This window comes from Danio rerio, chromosome 23 (genome assembly GCF_049306965.1).
Source record: "Danio rerio strain Tuebingen ecotype United States chromosome 23, GRCz12tu, whole genome shotgun sequence".
Classification (NCBI taxonomy): domain Eukaryota; kingdom Metazoa; phylum Chordata; class Actinopteri; order Cypriniformes; family Danionidae; genus Danio; species Danio rerio.
The window spans coordinates 6,892,542-6,916,807 of record NC_133198.1 but is presented as its reverse complement, the minus strand read 5'-3'; the positions used below and the strand labels follow the sequence as shown (position 1 = coordinate 6,916,807).

The following is a 24,266-nucleotide window of genomic DNA, read 5'->3' as shown; positions in this document are numbered from 1 at the left end:
AAGTGACAATTACAGAAGACGACGCACAATCAACAAGATTTTTTTCTGAATAGAATTTGTGGAGTTCCCTCATATAGTCATTGAAACCATCTTTTTAAAAGCGTAACGTGAATACTGCCGAAGCACTCGAACAGCTAATATGGATTCACTCTCTGTAAAGGAAATTTCTTGTCCAATATGCTGTGAAATCTTCAAGTCGCCAATTCTTCTGTCATGCAGTCACAGTTTCTGCAAAGAGTGTATTCAACAGTTCTGGAGAACCAAGATTTCTCGGGAATGTCCCGTGTGCAGGAGAAGATCCTCAAAAGACGATCCTCCGAGTAATCTCGTGTTAAAAAACCTGTGCGAGTTGTTCGAGAGGGGCAGAAGTCATGAGAGCTGTTCTTCATCCGGGACCGAGGAATTCTGCGGTTTACATAATGAGAGACTCAAACTCTTCTGTCTGGAGGATAAACAGCCTGCGTGTTTAGTGTGCAGAGATTCAGAGAAGCACGTCAGGCACACATTCAGACCCATCTGTGAAGTCATTTCATCATGTAAGGTAAGGTTTCATATATTCACATGTCTTTCTCTTGTATTGGAGCTACTTCATATATGTACACCATCATAGCACTGTATTTTCTGTATAAAGCCTATACATAGCCTGTGTGTGTGTGTGTGTGTGTGTGTGTGTGTGTGTGTGTGTGTGTGTATAATATATATATATATATATATTATTTGTATTTATTATTTTTTTAATATTAGGTGGAGTTGGGCTTTTTACAAGAGAAGCTTAAACACAGAAAGAAGATTAAAGTACAATGTGAAAAAACACTTCAACACATCAAGGTGAGGAAACAGAATAAGAAAGTCAAAAGATCTTCTTTGGATATGTGAAGGATGTATTTCTGCATTTTTGATTTATAATATTCATATACCATTAACAGATTCGAGTTTATTATGGTTTACCTTAGGGTTGTGGCTAGACTCCGTGTACCCCAGTAAAAATCTAATATAAAAGCTTTGGGTTATAGGATTGATTTCTGTTATTTATCTAGCTATCATTCTAATGCTTTTACAGATGTGGGCAATGAATACAAAGGGTTCACTTAAAACAAAGGGAAACTAAAGAAAGGGGATAAAAGTAGGGGTAGATCTTTATTGCTAGCAACATCTCTGGTTAAGATTCTGTTTAGTGTGTTGTAAAATAACAACCAACAATCAGCTTCTGGTTCATTAACCCCATCTACATGGTCCCTTTAAAGCAGGAGTGCCCAAACTAGGTCCTGGAAGGCCTGTGTCCAGCAGATTTTTGCTCCATCTTGCCTAAACACCTTCATTAGTTGCATCAGTTGTGTTTAATCAGGGTTGGAACAAAACTGTGCAGAGCTGCGGCCCTCCAGGATCTGAGTTTGAGACATATGGTTATGTAACGGAGGCCAGCTAGTAAGTGCTTTGCAGGTAAACCTCACATCTCTGACCTCTAAAGGTGCTCTAGTGACAGACGCTATAAGCCATGGTTTTTAGCCTCCTTGTTAGAGCAACCGACTCTCATGCGGGAGATCGCCGATTTGATACCAGCTCGGAGTGGGTTGGGGGGCGTAGGACCGGCGAGGTTACATTTGTGCTGTGACCTGGATGGGAGTGAGGTTTAGGGGGGTGAGTCTAATAGAGGCCAGCTAGTAAGTGCTGTGCAGGTAAACCCCACTCCTCTGACATCTAAAGGTGCTCTAGCACCAGACGCTAGGGGCCATGGTCTTTAGCCTCTTTGTTAGAGCAATCCCATTTGGAAGATCCCGGTTCGATACCAGCTCGGAGCGGGTTGGGTGGCGTAGGACCGACGGGGTTACACTTTAAAGGGATAGTTCACCCAAAAATGAACGTTTACTCACTATTAACTCACCCTGAAGTGGTTTCAAACCTTTTTGAGTTTCTTATTTCTGTTTAATCCAACATGAGATATTTTGAAGCAAGCTGAAAGCCCTAACCATTGACATTCACAATAGGAAAAACAAATATAGAAATCAGTGGTTGACAGTTTACAACATTTTTCAAATTGCATTTCTTTTGTGTTCAACAGATGGAAGAATTTTTTTGGGGGTTGAACTATACCTTAAACTTAATGTTTATATTAAGTTAATATAGGGTCGCATTGCAAAAAAAGCCTTTAGCATGCTGAAGTGTGAATTGTCATTTCTACTGATTCAAGTATGTAATCTATATGTAAATACATTTGTAATGACACATTTGTAAACTTGTTTTTTTGTTTGTAATGTATTTCAGTTGAACTATATTACTTTTCTGTTCAATCCTGTTTATAGTCTATTGATGTGTGCTTTTATTGAAGATGATTGAAGTGAATGTAATGTGATTTCAGTCTCAGGCCGAGCACACAGAGTGCCAGATTAAATTAAAGTTCGAGAAGCTTCATCAGTTTCTCCGAGATGAAGAGGAAATTGCAATGACTTCACTGAGAGAAGAAAAGGAGCAGAAGAACCAGAGGATGAAGGAGAAGCTTGAGGAGATAAACGAACACATCTCAGCTCTTTCACACACTATCAGAGACATGGAGGAGATGATGAATGCCAATGAAGTCTTGTTTCTAAAGGTCTCGTTTCACATAATTAATTCATATTAATTATATTTAGTATATTATATTAGTTATATACTAAATTGTCTCTTTGCTCTGCAGAATTTTTCAGTCACAATGGAAAGGTGAGTGATCTGCTGGTGTCTCATGTCTCTGTTGTTCTGAAGCTCAAACTCATCACAGTTGTGATTCCTGAATGTTTTGCTAGGGTTCAGAGTTCACTGTCTGATCCACAAATGACTCCTGGATCTTTGATTCATGTGGCGCGACACTTGGGCAACCTGCCATTCAGAGTCTGGAAGAAGATGCAAGACATTGTTCACAACAGTGAGTTTTTAGAGCCGTAACATCCCTCATGTATGAACAGCAACGTTTTGGGGTGTAACGATGCACAAAGTTCACGATTCGGTGCGTACTTTGTTTTTTAAGCCACAGTTTGGTTTAATTTTTGTATGTTTAGGGAGAAGAATTGATAGCTGAATTAATAAAAGCTTTCCTTTGTTCTATGGTTAAAGTAAAAATTATTAACACCTGCTGTAAATAACATTTTTTCAAATATTTCCCAATTATGTTTAACGAAGCAAGATTTTTTTCACAGTATTGTCTATATTTTTTCTTCTGGTAAAAGTCTTATTTGTTTTATTTAGGCAAAAAAAAAAACTATTTTTCAATTTTTAAATACAATTTTAAGGTCATTATTATTAGCCTTTTTAAGCATTTTATTTTCTGATTGTCTACAGAACAATCAATCATTATACGATGGTTTCTCTAATTAATCTAGTAAAGCCTTTAAATTGCACAATAAGCTGAAAAGTAGTATATTGAAAATTATCTAATAAAATATTATTTACTGTCATCATGGCAAAGATAAAAGAAATCGGTTATTACTAATTAGTTATTAAAACTGTTATGAAAAAAACTTCTTTCTGTTAAATAGAAATTGAGGGGAAACATAGAAGGGGGCGAATAATTCAGGAGAGCTAATAATAGCTTCAACTGTATGCTTTTGAGATTGGACAATATTTGGCTGACATAAAATGGTTTGAAAATCAGAGGGTTCAAAAAAATCTAAATACGAATATAAATCAAACTACTAAATATGACTGAATATGGATTTTGATATATTAACAGTAGAAAATAAACAAAATATATTTATGGCAACATGATCTTATATTCTAATGATGTTTGGCGTAAACATTTTTGACTCAGTATCCTCCTGAGACTCCGCCCTTTGACTTGTGTCCTCTGTAGTGGACATTGCGTTTTCATTAATTGTCTTTGAATTTTTTGAGCTACTCTGTCAAGTCCTGTTGCACTGTTCAGAGGACATCATGGGCTTTTTAGTGATATGTCATTTGATTGGCTGGCATGCTAGGAACCACTTCTTACACTGCATCCAAAATGGCCGACATACAAAAAAAAAAGCACATTTTATGGGAAGGAGAGAGGTATGTAAAATTGAGCTTTTTAAATGTTTTTACTATTATTATTACATTTATATTTGTTTATTAAAGTGTCAGGAACAAAACATTTAGCTTTCAGAGCTATTAACTTGTTTGTGTTTCAAAATATCATCCTTTTTTAAATGTCCACTATAGTGGACACCAGGACCATCTTAATGTAATTAATGACTGCATGTGGCAGAGAGGATTCTTTATAAAATAGTTGAGGGAAACTCTGATTTAAAGTTTATCAGAGAATTAGAGACAATTAGAGCCTGACAATCAGTTTTAAATTGCTTTCATGTTAAATTTGTTTTGGATTAACATCACTTTTTTTTGTTTTGTTTTTTTGAGTTCGGCTTTCTTTCAGACGAAGCTGTTTCAGGAATTATAATACAAAAGGAAAAAATGGCTTTTGTTTTGTTTTTGTTACATTAATATTGGATTAATATCCCTTTACAGCCATATCCTGTACAGATTTGTTGTCTGAGTGGCGGTCATTTCAAGCTAAAATTGGTCCTGTGGTCCACTACAGTGGACATGCTGTAAAATTAAAAATAAAAACAAAATGTAAAAACTTTTAACCCAAAGGATGTAGGAAATCACAGAGAAAAAAAATAGAATTCTTCTGGTCATCAGGAGGATGTATTACTAGTCCAGCATAAGACCATCCAGGGTTCTATTTGTGAACACTGTGAACAGTAGAATAAAACAGAATTTCACCTATTACAAAAAGTAATTCTAAATTATACAAACCAATGGTGAAACTGAATTCTCCTCTAATGTACTGTAAATAAAAATACATACATGGAGTCAGTATGGACCTTCTTGGTGAAAAAGACATGTTTTGCCATATAAAAAAATGTATATGATAATTTTCATTCCTACACTGTTCTACTGAGAGAAAAAAGTGACCTATATACGGGTGAGCAAATTAACTGGAAATCTGCATTTTTTGCTATCCATTTAAGATTATCCATAAGCTGGAATGCTATAAAACAGGGGTCACCAATCTCAGTCCTGTAGGGCCGGTGTCCCTGCAGGGTTTAGCTCCAACTTACCTCAACACACCTGCCCATAGATATTTACATTAGATGTCGCCTACCCTATTGTTGTCTATTGGACGGAATGCGTCAATAGCGCCGCCATCTTGCTACAGGGTAGCGCTCCTTTGAAATGAATGTGGGACCAAGGTACAGTGGAGGACTGTGGCCATCCAAAGCCAGAGATATACACATATACACATATATCTGTGATCGGGAGTTTTCCTGGATGTTAGTATGTAATTTTTTTTTCTAATTACGAAAATTATAATTTTACATCACTTCTACATTGATGGATCAGTGACCGCACGGGCATTCCTGACAAGAAGCTTGTGTTTTTGTGTACAGACATGTACTATTCACCCATTCTGTTAAATTTCATCTAATCCGTGTCCTGAAACACACCTCCTCTCCTGCTTTCACTTCTCATACTGACGGAGGGAGCAATTCGTTTGTGAATGAATCCCCCGAACGACTCTTTCACTGACGTTAGCCGACAATAATACAAGTTTCTGGCAGCGCAGCATCTCGTTGTCATATTTCTTTTGCATTGTTTGCTGATTTTATTAAACAAAACTAGCATAAGCCGAGTGTTTAGTGTGAGTTGGCGCTACTTTGCCTTATGGTGAATGCAGTAAGTGACTGTTATCATCAATAACGTTACCTGATTAGCACAAAAGTTCAGAACATACAAAAACAGAAGAAAAAAACTTAACATTACCTATGAAATGTTCTGCCTTTGTGCTTTGTTTTCTTTGTTTGCTTGTTACTACACCCGTAGACAGCGCTAAAGTCCCGCATCTTCACGTAATAACACTGTCTTGACTAGTGCGGTTTAATGACATTTGTCCTGGGATCACTGTACCAATGTGGCGGCGCTATTGACGCATGCTCAGGGTCCCTATGCGATATCTAGTGTATATATCTATGGTGTTTGATTAGGGTTGCAGCTAAAATCTGCAGGACACCGGCCCTCCAGGAACAAGTGTGGTGACCCCTGCTCTAAAACAATGATATTAGCTCTTCCTCAGTGCTCATGGTCAATGATGATTGCATAAATATTGTGTCTCGCCAGCTCCTGTGATCCTGGATCCAAACACAGCTCATCCAGATCTCCTCTTGTCTGATGATCTGACCAGTCTGAGATGCAGCACTGAAAGTGGAGATCTTCCCGATAATCCAGAGAGGTTTGATGAGCATTCGTGTGTTCTGGGCTCTGAGGGCTTTAACTCAGGAACACACTGCTGGGATGTGGAGGTGAAGGAGAGCTCGTCCTGGGGTCTGGGAGTGACTACTGCCTCAAACCAGAGAAAGGGTTGTGATTTCTTTGACTCGGGTGTGTGGAGTGTGCAGTACAGACTGTTTGAAGAGTCTGGTTTTCCAGTTGGGCAGAAGCTGGAGCGGGTGAGGGTACAGCTGGACTATGACAAAGGAAGGGTGTCATTCTCTGACCCTGTAACTAACACACATATACACACATTCACAACCACCTTCACCGAGACAGTCTTTCCATTCTTATACAGCTTTACTTATCTCTGGATCTTACCCAATTCCTTGTAAAAAATAATACCTATGAACAGTAGTGTGTTTACTGTAGATCCTGCCATAAACCGCTGTTCATAATTACCTATTATGCTTTGCATGTATGCATTAATAGGATGCTCCAAACTTGATTCGTATATAGTCACGCTTGGACAGCTTTGAATTGATAGTTTTAATCTATTCTTCTTGCTTTTAACGTCTTTGAACTAATACTGCTGTTGACCAGCACCACATTCTGGAGTATCACTATCTCTAAAGTCAGGGCCGGAGTGGGACTCAATTTAAGCCCTGGAGTTTCAAGACAGACCGGCCCACCTCAGTTCACGACTGATTCCAATTCAGTTTCTAATGACACTATCACGTCTTTTTCAAGAAAACAGCTGCTTTAGAAATTCAACTGTCCAACAGCCCTAACAGTATTATATCTTAAAGGGCCATGAAACCCCCTCGTTTCAGCAGGGTGTTTTCACACCTCTACTTTCGAAAAAGTCAGAAAAGTGGGCGTGTCCAGCTCTGTTTAGGGGGGAGTGTCGGAGGAACTAAAGTGGGATGGTGTGGGAGTGTCTATTTGTGCACGCGCGAGTTTCAGAGTCAAAATACACACCCACACAGACAGGAGAAAGCGATGGTGTTTAACCTACATGGACATCTGTAGTCGAATTATTTGCTGAATTAATAAATGTTGGACTTTAACTGCAGTTTGGCTCTTTCATTCAGGGAATTCATTCATGCCTCTCGCGACAAACGAGATATTTGATTCGAGGATCTGCTCCAAGCGTTAATTTTTCATGCAATGTTTGATACCGCACGGCGAATGAGAGAAAAAAAAAAACTCCGCATTTCCCGGAAACTTAGATGCACACGGCAGGTAGCGTCAGAAAGCCGCGTGTGTTATTCCGGTCACTAAATGCGGTGCTAACATTTCTGCACTCAGTGCTATAGTTAACTTAATTCGATATGAACAAACTGAATAAACAAATAGCACTGGTCGCTCACTTACCAAATCTGTAGAGACAGGACAATCACCAGCAACTAGAGCCGCGTCTTTATGGAGAGAATACTACAAGCAAATCCAGATTTCAGCGTTTGCAGATGAGAACAGCTCTCAGGTAAACAATGTTCCTCCTTAGACACGTAAGTTATTGTTGTCGAGCGTCGCTTACACTGTTAATCCACACGTGATCCAGATAAGCTCTCACAGACAGAAAATGAAAACGAAACTTAACGCCTGCAAACTATAAAAGCAACACTTCACGCTTGTTTTGCCAACACAACGTGGCGTCTTTGTGGTGTAAACACGGTGACACAAATGAATATTATTGAAGTTGCACAATAGAGCGCGCTGATTGGTTTGAACCAAGCCTTACTCATGCATTAATGCATCACACTGTAAGACGTAATAAGACTCACTCTGGCACAGACGCCCAGTCTGCACGCTGGAATACAACGCTATTATGTCATGGCCGTGACGCAGCTTCAAAAATTCGTTTCAAACAGGAAGTACGAATTTGCTTGAAATAACGCAAAAACAACCAATTTACACTTTTTAGTGAAATATAGGTGTCCTAATAGTGTTTTTAGCAGTGTGGGACACATATACGACTGTCAACAGCTCAAAAAATGTGTTTTGGTGTTTCGTGACCCTTTAACAATAAAAATGAAAACAAAAAAAAATAGTTTTTCAGGTGACATTCGAACACGGGTCCGCGGCATTATTACATAACGTGCTTACCACTGGTCCACAGTGGTGCTATTGCAATGGGAATAAAAAATAAGTAATGACCCTTAAGACACAGCATTACTTTCTTTTGATGGCTTAATCTTTTTCTCCCCTTTTTAGAAGTTGTCAGATTTATTAATGTAGTGAATCATCAGATTTTCATTGAGCAGATGTATTATTCATTAATATTAATTATTCGAATTCTTATATTCACTAAGGTGCCGCTGTTTGGGGTCGATCGTTACATCATCATCATTAACGTTAGTTAACCTGCGGGCTGCATTGTGCTCACTGGGTTGCGAGAAAATAAATAAGAAGAGCAGCGCTGCGGCAATATAATGAATAAAAGAGTGAGGCTATGTTCAAATAAAAAAATAAATGAAAAAAGTGTGACTGCTGAGAGTGCAAGCAGCTAGGGACACCGGCCCTCGCGGCCAAAAAACAGACCGGCCCACCGGGAATTCACCCGGTCCTCCCGATTAGCCAATCCGGGCCTGGCTAAAGTGTACTTACTTTTTTTTTTTTTTCAAAATACCAATAAATGGACATTCAGTTAAACTGTTTATTTGAGTAATGTACTGCTCTTTTAGCCGCCAGTGAAATGCCCAGGGGACGGGAAAGAAACCCAGTTTTATTATCGCCATTGTACACGTCGTCGCTTGCACTGGTGGAATTACTGCTCTGGAGGACAGCTCAGCAGAAGATCTCTTCAGTGTCATGTAAGAGGCTCTACAGCGAATGTAAAACCACTCACTCTGTGTGCACTGGTTATATACTTAACTAATGATTAATCACCAGCACCTGCAGAGCTAAGCTCTGCCAATTCATTGGCATTCTTTGGCCCGTTTTCATCTAGTGATCTTCCATTCATGTCGGAAGACACACTTCAGAGTTTCTAGTGAAGGGGAAGAGTAGCTAGCACAACAGTATGGTATCAAAAGGGTGGAGGGGATAGGCATACAGCTGAATGCTATTGGTTTGCAGAGAATCATAACCAGTGTGTGCAACAAGGTAGCAGAGCGACAACACAGGAATCACATTTTTTTAATACACAACAGAGACATGACACTGTGACCCAATGATGGCATGCAGCAATGAACCACGCTAAACAAAGCTTGCCAATTCTTGTTGCAAACAGCCACATGCCAAGTAGCATGAACTGATCTGCTCTATGTCTTCTATGCTCCTCCATCTTCACTACTTAAGTCAGTACTTTCTCTGATGTCATCGTTTTTTTGACACCACCACTGACCCTGCTTGTGTCCTGGGTCTTTATTTGCATACCTGTCACATGCCTGGGGGTGTTGCTCTGTTGTTCCCTCCTCCCCTTTCAGTTTTTATTTGCTGTCTGCTGTTCTTCTAAAATCTTGGTGTTCAGATTGGCTCGTAGAGTTTTCACGAGTGGACCAATCAGAAGAGGAAGGGGGTGATTTAAGCGCTCTAGTGATGACTCGGAGCAGACTTGGGGGTCCTTTTTGTGTGTCTGTCCTTTTCTCTGGTTCACTTTTTTTTTTTTTTTTTTTTTACATCTATTCAGAACGTCCAAGCTAAATCTACTTAAATCTACTAAAAGGGAAGTAGAAGTGAAGTATGTCACGTGACTTACATTTTTACACACACAGTTGATTCTCTGTTAATCCATTAGATCAGAAGCGGGTGCTACCCTTTGTATGTTTGTCCAGTGAGTGCAGTTTAGTGATGGGCATGTGATGCCAAAGATGCTTTTCAATCTATTAACATATTTCTCTTTAATTATTTAGAAGTGGGGAAGGTTGAGTTAGCAGATGTTTAATTTATTATTTTCTCTGATTTGGCGCAGCTTATTTTCCTTCCCTATATTAGCTTTGTTTTATTTGATTTGTTTGCTTTATTTTGCATTTATTGTACACATTGTTAAATTTATGTTGGGTGATTAAATATTCTTTTTTTATCTTTATTGTATTTAAAGCAAACCACTTTTTGCCACGTTTGTTGTCTGTGTTGATCCTTAGCAGCTAATGTCTCAGGGTAATTTGTAAAATATTGGGCTGTCATAATTATGTTTAGCCCTTTTCATCCTCCGAGCCAAACAAGCCATAACAGTACCCCTGCATCAGGCTAGGCCTGGTAAAAGACCATACCTGCCAACACTCCCGTTTTTTTCCCGGGAGTCTCCTGTATTTTTACCCATCACCCGTCCCCAGCCTCCTCTCTTTGCTATTTAGTTTGCAATTCCCACCCCCTCCCACCACTTTTGGGATGTCAGATAGGGCATGAAGATTTAAGGGGGTTGCGCAATAGATGCATCGTGTTAAGAACTGTACATTTCTGTCATGACCCCTGGCCTGACTTCTACATATCTGCGGTTAATTTTCTTTGCTCAGTAGAAATACTGAGATTGACTTATTACTGAAAATACATATGATAAATCCCTAAAAAAATAGTAAACAATTATGAAAAGTAAATTCAACAATTTCAATTTTAGTAAATAATTGACAACAAGAGATAACTTATCTTCTTATCCCTCGTTCAGACTAAACATTTTTTATTGTTGGTTATGACAGCCACTGTCATAGTTTTATTGTTGGTTATGACTCACATTGTTAATTTGGTATCAGATCATGTAGTTTCTCTAAAGATAAGCTTGACGTGGTGACCAAATATGCCATGACTACATGTTACTTCCGTGTTTGTGTGATGTGCACAATGTGCATTCTACCATCAAGAAGCTGCATGAATTGCAGTGTATATTTAATTGAATATCAAGTGTGCTCCACAGATGGCAGTTTTCCCATATATGTAATAGGCTTCAGAATGAAAACAGTAGATGAAATGATTCATTCCATTTCAGCAAGATGCACTTCTGGAGATGCAGAAGATGTTTCCCAGTACTAGCTGTAAACAAAGGTACACAAAAACCAACATTATTTAAATTAAAAATGGCATTAAAAATGTCAGTAAACAGCATTTTTATAACATTCCCTGCACTGCAATGTGAATGAGAACACAATAAGTGATTTGTTCATTTACACCAGGGGTCTCAAACTCAATTTACCTGGGGGCCGCAGGAGGCAAAGTCTGGGTGAGGCTGGGCCGCATAAGGGATTTCACACAAAAAAAGTCCTCAAATGTCATTATTAACAGTTTCAATTATTTCTTCTGAACATGAAGTGTCCTGAACATTAATAGAACATTGAGTGAAGATTATGAACAGTTCTTCTGAACATGGCATCTTTTGCCTACTCCTTGCTGCCAGAGACTTGACAGCGCTTCTGCTCACAAATCTGAACCACATTTGGCTTTAGAGCGGAAGCAGTTGAGACCCTCAGTATGGCTTGAAGATGATCATCATTAAGTCTAGACCTGTACTTTGACTTATTGAAGTTTAAGGTGGAGAATAACTACTCACACACTTCTCACACACTCAAAACTTCCATTCCCTCACCTAAAAAAGGCGTATATATGTATAAATAAAACACCCCCACCCCACTCCAGTCACATCAGTCTGTGCCAGTCTGTATCTACCTATAATATATATAAGATGCAGGCTGTAGCTAGGTAGGTGGCAGGCTGCAGATAGGTAGCTAAGTGGCAGGCAGGGGCGGGAACAGCTTACCTTGGTTCTGGCCGGCGCGAGTTCCCTCCCGTCACAGCGCTGTGTACGGATAGAATCAGCGGAGCGGGGAGCACTCTCTCTCCCCGCTCCGCTGATTCTGTCAGTGTACAGCGGTTGGCGCGGGCCACAAAATATTGCACTGAGGGCCGCAAATGGCCTGCGGGCCGCGAGTTTGAGACCTCTGATTTACACGCTAATTCCAGCTCTTGATCACCATCATGTATTTTATTTTGTCATGGTTCCTCAATGACATATAATACAAGGAAGCATAATGCTGCCGCAAATCCACTTTCTTCCATTTCATATTTACCTAACAGGACAGCAAACTCTTTTTGTATTGCCATTTGATACACCGTACAGAAGAGCTCATGTGTGTGCTCATATTGGTCAACAGCACCAATGATAAGCAATATGTTGTGGATGAGAAACTTTTTAATATGCTAGACTTTCTGTGTTGACTTTGCAGACATATAGCATTGTCATGCAATATGACACATTACTTAAAAAGAAATGAATGAATCTTGCGTCCTGATGCCCATTTGTCATTTAGGCGTTATTCAGATTGCACACATTCTTTCATGATTTCGGTAAGATTCGCTTGACAGAATGTCGCGGGGATTCGTAAATGACAAATGACTGATTGATTGCAAAGCAATATGTAGACTTTAGTTTTGACTAATTTGGCTGGACTGATTTGCTTTGCTGTCACTTTGAGTTTCCAGTCTCTCTTAGCCCCCCTGGATGTACTTACTTTCCCAACATTCTATTTTATTCTTATTAAATAGTTATTTAAGGGCGAGGCAGTGGCACAGTGGTTAGTGCTGTCGCCTCACAGCAAGAAGGTCACTGGGTTGCTGGTTTGAACCTCGGCTCAGTTGGCGTTTCTGTGTGGAGTTTGCATGTTCTCCCTGCCTTTGCGTGGGTTTCCTCCGGGTGCTCCGGTTTCCCCCACAGTCCAAAGACATGCGGTACAGGTGAATTGGGCAGGCTAAATTGTCCGTAGTGTGTGTGTGGATGTTTCCCAGAGATGGGTTGCAGCTGGAAGGGCATCTGCTGCGTAAAAACTTGCTGGATAAGTTGGCGGTTCATTCCGCTGTGGCGACCCCGGATTAATAAAGGGACTAAGCTGACAAGAGAATGAATAAATAGTTATTTAAGTAGACTTTTGGTGGCCGTGTTTCATGTTGAGTACTACTGTATCTACTGATTGGTTTAAAAGAAAAAAATTGACACTTTAAAACATTTCTTAGGAATGTATGCAATCAAAAATAATTAGTTACATTAACAAAGTAATTTGGGCGAATTACTTTCGCAGTGGGTAATGCTGTTGCCTTAAAGCAAGAAGGTCGCTGGTTTAAGCCTCGGCTGGGTCAGTTGGTGTTTCTGTGTGGAGTTTGCATGTTTTCCCTGTGTTTACGTGAGTTTCCTCAGGGTGCTCCGTTTTCCCCCACAGTCCAAAGACATGCTACAGGTGAATTGGGTAAGCTAAATTGTCAGTGGTGTATGTGTGTGAATGAGAGTGTATGGATGTTTCCCAGAGATGGGTTGCAGCTGGAAGGGGATCCGCTGTGTAAAACGTGTGCTGGATAAGTTTGCGGTTCATTCCGCTGTGGCAACCCCGGATTAAAAAAGGGACTAAGCTGAAAAGAAAATGAATGAATGAATGAACAAAGTAATTCAAATAGATACACCACTTGTTATTTAAATGTAGTAACTAGTAATCTATAATCTATTACATTTCCAAAGTAACCTTCCATACACAGATAAAGAGAGCAGGGAAGTGACTGTTGACCAGGAATGAGAAACCTGCTCTACAGACACACCTGTTTTACACATGTGACACAAACACAGCACCAGGAAGCTGTTTTAGTAACAGACGTCTGGGAAAGAGAAACTGAAGTGCAGTTGAGCTGTGTTTGTGTCTTTTGGTATTCATGAGGTAAAATGGCAGAAGCAAGAATTTTTGTGGATCAAAATGAATTCATGTGTTCAGTGTGTCTGGATCTCCTGAAGGACCCAGTGGCCATCCACTGTGGACACAGTTACTGTAAGAGCTGCATTACAGACCACTGGAATCAGGAGGATGAGAAGAAAGTCTACAGCTGCCCTCAGTGCAGAGAAACCTTCAAGCCGAGACCTGCTTTAGCTAAAAACACCATTCTGGCTGAAATGGTGGAGAAACTGAAGAAGACTAAACCTTCTGCTGACGTTTATGCTGGAGCTGGAGATGTGCAGTGTGACGTCTGTACTAAACCAAAATACAAAGCCATCAAGTCCTGCCTGGTGTGTCAGGAATCTTACTGTCGAACTCATTTTGAGCGACATGAGGAGTTTCACTCTCGTAAGCCACACAAAGTGATTGATGCCACTGAACGACTGCAGGACATGATCTGCCATAAACATGAGAAACACCTAGAACTATACTGCATCACTGATCTACAGTACATCTGTGTGATTTGTAAAGAGTATGAACATAAAAACCACAAAATAGTATCTGCTGCAGCAGAGAGGACAGAGAAACAGGTATGAACTTGAATGATTTGTTTACCCTTACATGAATATCTTTTTAATCATCCACTCACTGTCATGTCATGAACCTTTTTTTTGTTTCCTCGAGGAAACCTTGAGCAAAACAGATCTTCAAATAACTTGTTTGTTTCATAGTGTTAATGACATTTTAATATCTAAAGAGAGAATCTTTTGTGAAATGGAAAGTAGTTTTGGTGGATGTTAAAGGGCACCTTTGGTCAAAAGATATACATTTTAAGCTGTTTGGACAGACATGTGTGTAGGTAAAGTGTATAGACCATCATATTGGGGTGATATAAACACACTCAGTCCTTTTTTTCCATTTACCAACATAAAAACGGTGGACCCATTGGAGCGGTTTTCAGAGCGACCGCAACTTGACGTAGGAGTGCGGTCCCCACGCCCACCAATATCAACTGACAGGCGGATCACCATCCTCAGTTTGTTGTTTCACGTCAGCCATTTTCAGTATGTGAGTCAAAGCGATATCATTAAAGGAACACCCTTGCTCTTTTTTTAGATGTAAGGCTCATTGGGCTCAACACAAGATCAATTTTCTCCACATGATCGCTCTAATCAGAATAGACCTTTTACGCAAAAACCGGAAGTACATCAACAATGTGTAAACCCAGTTCCGGTATGAGTTTTTTTTTGGCGGAGAAATGGCAGCTAGAGTGTTTTTGGCGAGCCTAAGTTGTCTTCCGAAGTTAATTAAATAAGTAATTAAATACGTGCAGTTAAAATAGGGGAGAGCGGGGCAGAACCTAACACAGGGCCAGTTGTAACACACTTGTTTTAAATACTTCCACACATGCTAGTATGATAAAAATTTGTGTATTTACTACGTCACAGCAATAAATTGTTTAATTATTTAAAAATAATTTTATTTTATTAGTTGAGTTTCGTGAACAGCTTATATTATTAACATTAATTTGTTCAGGTAGAAATGCATAACGGTACACACAGTTGACTAGCGTTAACTAAATACACTATGAACAATCTTACCTGCAGGTGAGATAGAGGTAAAGTTGGTTTTATATTTGCACATTCAGACTTTCCCCTTAACAATATAATTTCTTTAAAGTATTATTTGCAAACTCTAAATAGCGAAATCATATTAGCAGCCAATGACTATCAAAGTACAACATTGTTCACAGTCAAATATCCAGTGTTAATGTTGTTTTCAAGTCATATTTGCATGCTAATTTCGATCGAATATTCAAAGCAACATGGTAAATAATATAGAGACTTCTAAATGAACGAATGTGTGAATATTAAACCAACTTTACCTCAATGCAGGTGGGTGTTAAACGTAACAAGTTAGTCGTGATCCATCCTTACTGCCTTAGCCCCTATGTCGCTATCTGCACAGCATAGCTGTTTAGACGTATGTAGGTTCTGTCATATACTGACTCCCTTCTCAAAGGAGCTGTAAAGTTGTCCCAAGGGAATAGGCTCGGGACAACACCACTCTTCAGGCGACGAACGACGCAGCCACCACTGTAAACATCCGGAGCGACGTGCCGGCTGCAGACATAGGTGCTACCTGTTTTTACATGAAAACTATGCCCTTCCTCTTTTTACATCGCCTGTATCCATTTGGGTTTCAGGTCTGGATCCACAGGAAAAGAATGAAATAAAAGGTATGGCTGTTATTGGTTGGAAGACGAACAGCCTGGAACACAACAGAAACTGTAATTCTTGACTCTGCCATTTTTCGTATTTGCCGCTATGATAACAGGAAGTTCTAATGCACTTCATTGACGTATTTCCGTTCGAAAAATGCGGAAGTGCGTAAAAGGTCTATTATTGTTTTTCTACCTTTAGGTAGGTTTGTGTACTTTTCATTGCATCTTCCTTAAACTTCAGTCGTTTGCATTTCTCGCTATCACAGAAGCTCCCTGTGATCTTAACTAGGTCCAGCTGGAAAAGTGCAAGTGCGTTGCCTCATGTGCGCGTCTCTCCATTGGAAATAAAATAACGAACTTGCCTGCAGGTCGCACACCAGAAGCGCCGCTCTGCGTGGCACGACGCTCAGTGCTACACACACAACGGCCCTTCAAGTCGGAGGCTGGGCGCTGCGGACAGAAACCTATGTTTAGAATTCAAAAATTCATGGCGCGTCGATTATGGACACTTCTTGTGTCTGGTGTGCCGCGTCGCGGCTTCAAGCAGCGCATCTAGTGCCTCAGTCAAAGTTAATTCAGTGTAAGTGGTTATTAGTCTTGATGTTTAAGCTCAGCGCTTGAAACTAGCACATAGTTTGCTGTAAAACTATAGGTTGTATAAGACACAAATGATTTTGTGGGAATTTTGCGGGAATTTAAAACTAATTTTCATGTGAAGCAACACATGAAACCTGAGGGGCGGACTGGCAATTCTGGCAAATGGCAGAAGGCCCGGACCACTTTTTAAATGTGGCCAGTCAGTTTTTTTTTTTTTTTTTAATCTGTATTGTTTTTAAAGGCAGGCAACTTTTATCTCTTGCTAGATGTGATATTATAATGATGATGATAATAACAGTAATAATAATAAAAATAATAATAATAATAGCTAAATGTAAACCATTTGGCCCAATCGGCGATGGCTGACTGGTTTCGTGCAGCCAGAGACTGTACATTAGGTCATAGTTATTCATATTTTTTCATTAGGTCACCTATAATTGTTTAATAAGTTAAAATTTATTCAAAATAAAAATGAGGCAAAGCCTAGCATAAGCAGTGATTCAAATAATGATGACACTCGCAGTGAGAGAGTTAAAAAGGATGAGAAGATGTGGAATCAGACAGACAATGTGTACAATGTCAACTTAGAAACAAGGAGAAGCCAACATATAGACAGTGGCAATAAACGACACTGCAGAGAATGACATATATAGGTATTTATAAATAAAATTATGCTGAGTTGTTGCTAATGCTGCTTGTCCATTTGTGTGTAAAGGTGTGTGCACATTCATGTTACTTTTATTATAAGTAATAGCAAACAAACAGTATAAACACACAGCACACGGACTCGACAAGATGCACAGATTTTTTATTTTATTTATTTATTTAATCTTTTATTCAGATAAATTTGTTATAAACAGGTTGTTTTTGTTTCAGACACATACATTAAATGTTGAAATATCCATTACGTATGGTACTGCTCTTATTATTCTACCATCTGTACACCATAAAAGTAGTGAATGTGCGGGTCCGTGGGTGGGGCTGTGTCGGTGTGGTAGAGCAGGGGTTCCCAAACTTTTCAGCCCGCGACCCCCAAAATGAGAATGCCAGTGACTCGCGACCCCCAATATTCTCTGAGGTGGTGGTTATAAATACAGAAACTTTGTATGAAATGACGCACACACACCAATAGACCCAAGTCTATTCTTTGTTTTTTTTTTTTTTTTTATGTATGTCAGTGCTGTAAATGTGCTAGAAAGTTTAACCTGGTGTTACAAAATCTGCTGCATGTGACAGTATTGCTGTGTCCTTAAGTATATTGTAATTACCCGAGAAGTCGCAATCCAATAGAACTAGTAACTATAAGCTACTATAGTAACTATATAGTTTATAGCAACTATAAACAACTATTTTTTCTCATCAGTAGGTTATTGATAAAATACAGTAAGTCTTAAGGTTTAATAAAAATTAATTGATTTTTGAAAATCACCAGGCGACCCCCCTTTATTGTCCCGCGACCCCTCGGGGGGTCCCGACCCCCACTTTGACAACCTCTGTGGTAGAGCATGGGCTGGTGTGGCTAACGTTACATTGCCAGGGCTGAATTTTTGTCCCGGTCCGCCTCTGGTTTGAACAGTATAACATCCAGTCCATTCTACACCAATACTGGATTCATTAAACATTCAAGTGATGTTTTTGTTATTTTAGTTTGCTATTCTTGAATTTTCCTCCAGAAAGAGCTGAAGGAGATGCAGATGAAGCTCCAACAGAGGGTCCTGCAGAGACACAAAGATCTTCAGCAGCTGAGAGGGGCTGTGGAGACTCAGAAGGTTAGTCTGGAGAAGAAGTTTAAGTCTCACTGTGTGTCACAGGCTGTGTGATTGTGATGTGTTTAACAGCGCTCTGCACAGACAGCAGTGGAGGAAACTGAGAAGATCTTTATTGAGATCATCCGCTACATTGAGAGACAATGCTCTGAGCTCAAGCAGATGATCAGAGATCAGCAAAAGACTGCTGTAAGGGATGCTGAAGGGCTCATAGAGCGACTGGAGCAGGAGATTAATGATCTGAGGAGGAGAGATGCTGAGCTGGAGCAGCTTTCACAGACACAGGATGACATGCATTTCCTGCAGGTAACAGAGATTCAGTAGAACAGAATCAAGGGGGACCTGAATAATGACTGGAGAATCAGTTTCTTTCAGATTCAATGCAATGATGTCTGGTCCTTACAGATGTTTTATAGTCACATCCAATATTCTAGATTCACATATAGTGTGCATGGCAAAAACAAGAAGATGTGCTCTTCCTGCTCACTTTATCAGTACCTAGTTATTGCACCTTCTTTTTACTATATACTACTATATACTTTATATTACTCTTCTGTCTTGTCTTTATAACGTGACTTTGTCATATTGTAAGGTGTACTTGAGGGCTTTGAAAGGTGCCCATAAATATAAGGTTTTATAATTATAATTAGAATTACCTGTAGGTTTCAAACAAGACTGAAAGACTATTAGTTAGTATTACTCAAGTGTGTGTTTTATTAGGGTTAAAACTAAACTGTTAAACTAAACTGGCCCTGCGGGAACTGACTTTGACACTTGTGACTTATGGTAATTGCTTGAAGTGTGGAGATGAGTTTCGATTTCTGTTTTATGTAGCGTTTCCAGTCTTTCTCCGCTCCTCCTGAATCTACAGACTTTCAAACGAGTCCGCTTGGTTCTCAGTTTTCTTTTGTTGGGCTGAGAGAATCTGTTCGGCAGCTGAAAGTCAAACTGGAGGATCTCTGCAAAGAGGAGGTCAAGAAGATCACTGACAGAGGTAAAGTCCTGGAGATTCCTCTGCTCTCAGAAATGAGTTCATTCATTTGAACGTGTTTAAATCATTTAATATCATGCATGTATATCAATAGTCTTGTTCTCTCAACATTACATTTACACGATTCATGTCTGTTGATTTCTGCAGACACATTTACCAACACTGTTCCCGAGACCAGGAATGACTTCCTACAATGTAAGTTGCTAAGAAAATGAGCAGACAAACTCACTGAGTGTGTTTGTGTACTTAAGCCCAATCATAATTTCATTTTGTTCCCCTACTCCTTCTCTCTGGCCCTTAAAACAGAGTGTGAAGGGGAAGGGCTTCAAAATGTACCCCTTTAGAAATGGGACAGCACTACAACACCAGCACACGTCATCATATGTCATTGCAATCTCTCGCTTTATATAAGGTTGTCGATTGCGACTGCTGTAGTTACTCCAGTTGTGTTATTTATAGGTATTTATCTTCAGGAAATTACTAAAGGCAATGAGCTTGTGACAACATTGACATTATAGCAGACATTGTAAAAAAAAAAGTTCATTCCCAGGCACAAGACATTTCTGATAGGGTATATCAGGGTCATTGAGAGACAGATGTGAAAGTATGTTGTGGGACTACTATACAGGAGTTATTATTGGGGATGATAAATTGTGAAATTTAGTGTTTTTTGTTTTGTTAAAACTTCATAATATGAAAAAAAAACAAATTTCTGCATGTTCTGACTAGAGATGCGCGGATGGGCTATTATTTCATCCGCAACCGCATGACAAAATTCATCATCCGTCAAAATAGCATCTACAGTGTCAGGATTCAGGCGGGAGCGCCTGCATAGCCACTATAATGCGCCCTGCTGCACTGAAGGAGCGCTCGCTTGCAGCACTTGTTCCTGAAATGCATAGAATTCTCTTGGAAAGGTGCTGTAGTCGTGGGAATGACTGGCCTTATTTCTCCCAAAAGGAAGTAGATTTTCCTCTGCTGATCCGTCTATACGGAAGTTTGTAGAGGAATACTTCTGTACTTCATCCAGAATTAGTGTATCCGATTCCTCCTCCCATTCTGTGAAGTCAGTCCTAGGCTTTTTCGTTGGTGCGCCAGCTATGCCTATAAAAACAGTACAACCGCCCGAATTTAATTAAAATATTATTTTTTCGTAACGTCATCCGCCCGATCCGCGGTTTATCCGCGGAGTCCGCGGCTATAACCGCCAACCGCGCATCTCTAGTTCTGACTTCCGTGTGCAGCTACGTAGATGGTGTTGCAAATTTTTAAACCCTTTGATTTTAGGTGTGATCCTGAAAAATCTCAATTTCAAGGGTTATCAAGCCTTTCCCTCTAGCCCTACGCCTTCAAGCTAAAGAGAATTGGGATACTCATACCCCTTCACATAAACGTGCAAAACGAGGGGTAAGAGGAAGAGCTAAGGGCTAGAATTGGGATTGGGCCTTAATATTGGAGGAGAAAGAAATCATGATAAACAGGTTTTAGTTGATCATGTAAATCCGGGGTCACCAAACTTCACCCTGGAGAGCGGATGTCTTGCAGAGTTTAGCTTCAACTTGCCTCTAAACACCTGGAAGTAAGGGCGTACTCACACTATGTACAGTTGCCTTGAACCGGGCCGAAGCACACTTGTCCCCCCTTCGGTCTCCTCCGACAGCCCGCACTCACATTGCATTCGGGCCTGGGCACGCTTACGTCATCGATGATGCGCTGTTCAAGCGCTCTCGCTCAGCACAGTGGAGATTTCTTTATATCGTTTTAAGTTGTTTGAGATGCAGTGACATGCAGTCATATATTCTACCGAACAGATCAGCCACTTTTGAGGCTCATAAACAATCATAAAGTCCTCATGCTACAGAAATTAGGAGGTTTGCTAAAGGTGCAACTGTCGTGCAGTTAAGGGGTTTGCGTCTTTAATAATCTACGACAGTTTGAGTTCATTGAACTGTAAGAATAATTAATAAATCCATAGGAAACAGTCCCTTAAAAGTCACGTCTCATCTTCAGTTTCGAGCCCAAGTGAACCGCGATCTGGCACTCACACTTCTCAAATCATCTAGGAAACGGGCCTGGGCACGGTTCCAATAGCATAGTGTGAGTACACCCTACAAGCGTACTGCGCCTGAGCCCAAGTGTACCGTGCTTTGGCACTCGTCTTCCAACCAGGTCAAGGACGGCCAAGTTTATTGCGCCTGAGCCCAATTCAGAGCACTCACACCTCTCAAGCGATCCGGGAAAAGGGCCTAGGCATGGTTCAGATATCATAGTGTGTGTACACCCTAAGGCCCTGTTTACACTAGTGTGTTTTAGTTTGAAAACGGCGTTTTAGATCAAAAACTATCCGCGTCCACACTAGCGTTTCACCTAGCGTTTCTGAACATATCTCCGTCCACACTACACCACCAAAAACGTATATCACGTGACCATTCGCGCACTCTGGGCATGCGCGTTCTAGCGAATATATGCCGCTGATGTAGTAAAAAAGACAGAGTTTAACTGCACAATGGCGCCTAAAACAGACAATAGTACAAACAACGCTCCCATTTCTGTGTCCATGTTGTTGTTAACAGTGAAGGCTGGTCTGTTGTCTTCCGGTAGTGTCAAAGCCATGTGCTATAGTCATGTGATAGGGGCTTGACGAATAAGGGAAGGATACGCAATGACACAAAAGTCCCAATCAGCTAGCGAATGTCTGCGGCCCGGCCTTCGTTTTCAGATCTCTCCGTTTTCCCCCATATACACTGAGACGTAGCAGTAGCGTTTCAGAATGAAAACGGCTTCTTCAGCGTTTCCAAAACAATCCGTTTTCGGCACTCGAAAATTCCGGCGTAGTGTGGACGGATGGCTTAACCATAGCAAAACGTATGCGTTTCCAAACTAAAACGCATTAGTGTACACGGGGCCTAAGTTTCAGGTATACCTACAGTAGTAAGGGCTTGATTAGCTTGTTTAGGTGTGTTTAATCAGGGTTGGAGCTAAAAAAGGACACCGACCCTCGAGAACCAAACTTGATGACCCTTGATATAAATGATAATTTGTATATAATATCTTTTTTCTCCTGTATTGAGACAAACCACTGATTTATTGATCAGACGAAGAGAAGACATGGTCAGTCGGCTTCATAATTCTTGATTCTTTTGATTTCTCTTCTTCAGATTCCCATAATTTCACTCTGGATCCAAACACAGTGAATAAATACCTCTGTCTGTCTGAGAACAAAAGGGTGATCACTGATATTGATGCAGTCCAGTCATATCCTGATCATCCAGACAGATTTGATGATTGGCGGCAGGTGTTGTGCAGAGAGAGTGTGTGTGGACGCTGCTACTGGGAGATTGAGTGGAGCGGTAAGGTGTTAATATCAGTGTCATATAAGAGCATCAGCAGGAAGGGAGGAGGTAATGATTGTGGATTCGGACAAAATGATCAGTCCTGGGCTCTGTTCTGCTCCTCTGACAGATACTCATTCAGACGAAATAAGACAGACACTGATCTCCCAGTAAAGTCCATCAGCAGCAGAGTAGGAGTGTATGTGAATCACAGTGCAGGAACTCTGTCCTTCTACAGCATCTCTGACACAATGAGCCTCATCCACACAGTCCAAACCCAATTTAGTCAGCCTCTGTATCCTGGGTTTGGTGTTTATGGATCTGTGAAACTGTGTTGATGAAGCAGAATGGATTATAAAATTTAACAGAAATGTCTTCCAGAGTCTCTTATTTTCTTTTCGTGCACTACAACTTTATGTACTGTAGACCGTAAGATCAATGTGTGTGTGTCCTTCTGAGAATTTGTGTTTGCACTTTTCTTATGTGTAAATGTATTTTTTATTCTAGTGATGATTAAATGTTTCATTATAAATTATAAATTTATTTCATTTTCCTTCAGCTTAGTCCCTTTATTTATCAGGGTTTGCAACAGCGGAATGAACTGCCAACTTATCTAGCATTTGTTTTACGCAGAAAATCTCTTCCAGCTGCAACCCAGCACTAGGAAACACCCATACATCCTCGCGTTCACATACATGCGCTACAGCCAATTTAACTTATTCAATTCACCTATAGCGCATGTCTTTGGACTGTGGGGGAAACTGGAGCACCCGGAGAAAACCCATGCCAACTCGGGCAGAACGACAGTGCTAACCACTGCATCACCCGAATTTTTAAATGCTTAAATATTATTGTATTTTTGTGTTTCATAACTGGAAAGACAGTGTTAGATGGAAGTTTTGACAATCTCGCGTGTCTTGTGCGCGCATTTAGAATGTGCACAATATACTGACACTAAAAAGAAGAAACTTTTGGATAAAAGCATTATTATCATTACAAACGTATTCTCTGAGCTTCAGATTATTCCGATTGAACCACAGAATACAAATGTTGTTTTTTGAATATGTTTTTTTGGGGGGGGATTTTTAAACTTAATTTAACATTTCAGTCAGAACTGTTGTTGACTATAGAGATAAGGGAGCTCTGGGATTTCCTTTCTTCATTTTTCTTCGCACCAACTCTTCAGTTCGCGACACATATTCCAACACATTAAATTATATATGATATTTTATATATGTATATTTATACAACAGTTCTGTCTGGTTTTCAAATCTGATTGGCTGATTGCCGTGCGATATTCTGCAATATCAGATCTCCTACAGCCTCTTTACCCTTTGTGTATTACTCCACCCACATGCAGCCAGCAAAAAGCAGACACTACAGATCTAAAGTTTAAAAGATGCACGCTCAACTGTTTAACTGTCAGCTTATGATTTGAATCCAATGTGGAAGAAAGTAGTTCCACATACAAAAGGGTTTTTGAGACTCTCCATGTTTGATTTTGTTTTTATA

At 40.1% G+C, this 24,266-nt stretch overlaps 2 protein-coding genes and 1 long non-coding RNA gene across 6 annotated transcripts; 2 read left to right on the top strand and 1 right to left on the bottom strand.

Moving 5' to 3' along the window:
* Positions 1-30: 30 nt before the first annotated feature.
* Positions 31-7,289, top strand: trim35-39 (tripartite motif containing 35-39). The gene is given in 6 exon segments (NM_001113583.1): positions 31-541; positions 745-828; positions 2,357-2,587; positions 2,672-2,694; positions 2,778-2,896; positions 6,130-7,289. Coding segments are annotated over 6 exon segments (1,344 nt in total). The 5' UTR covers positions 31-139; the 3' UTR covers positions 6,615-7,289.
* Positions 7,290-10,045: 2,756 nt separating this feature from the next.
* On the bottom strand, positions 10,046-13,928 carry LOC141380635 (uncharacterized). Its single transcript, XR_012398985.1, has 2 exons — positions 12,104-13,928; positions 10,046-11,334 (listed from the first exon to the last, which is right to left on the bottom strand). It is a non-coding gene; the product is annotated as an uncharacterized lncRNA (long non-coding RNA).
* ftr58 (finTRIM family, member 58) lies at positions 12,705-23,289 on the top strand. Of its 4 annotated transcripts, none has more exons than XM_009296647.4 (7): positions 13,794-14,434; positions 18,339-18,434; positions 18,504-18,737; positions 19,266-19,425; positions 19,570-19,617; positions 22,581-22,772; positions 22,885-23,289. In XM_009296647.4, exons 1-7 carry the CDS (start codon positions 13,856-13,858, stop codon positions 22,926-22,928), a joined length of 1,353 nt encoding a protein of 450 aa, XP_009294922.1. In that variant the 5' UTR covers positions 13,794-13,855; the 3' UTR covers positions 22,929-23,289. The 4 variants fall into 4 exon arrangements, with proteins under 4 accessions (XP_073795903.1, XP_686163.5, XP_009294922.1 ...); XM_073939803.1 differs by having other exon boundaries at positions 13,856-14,434; positions 18,516-18,737; XM_073939802.1 differs by having other exon boundaries at positions 12,705-14,434; positions 18,516-18,737; positions 22,581-23,289.
* Positions 23,290-24,266: the final 977 nt, after the last annotated feature.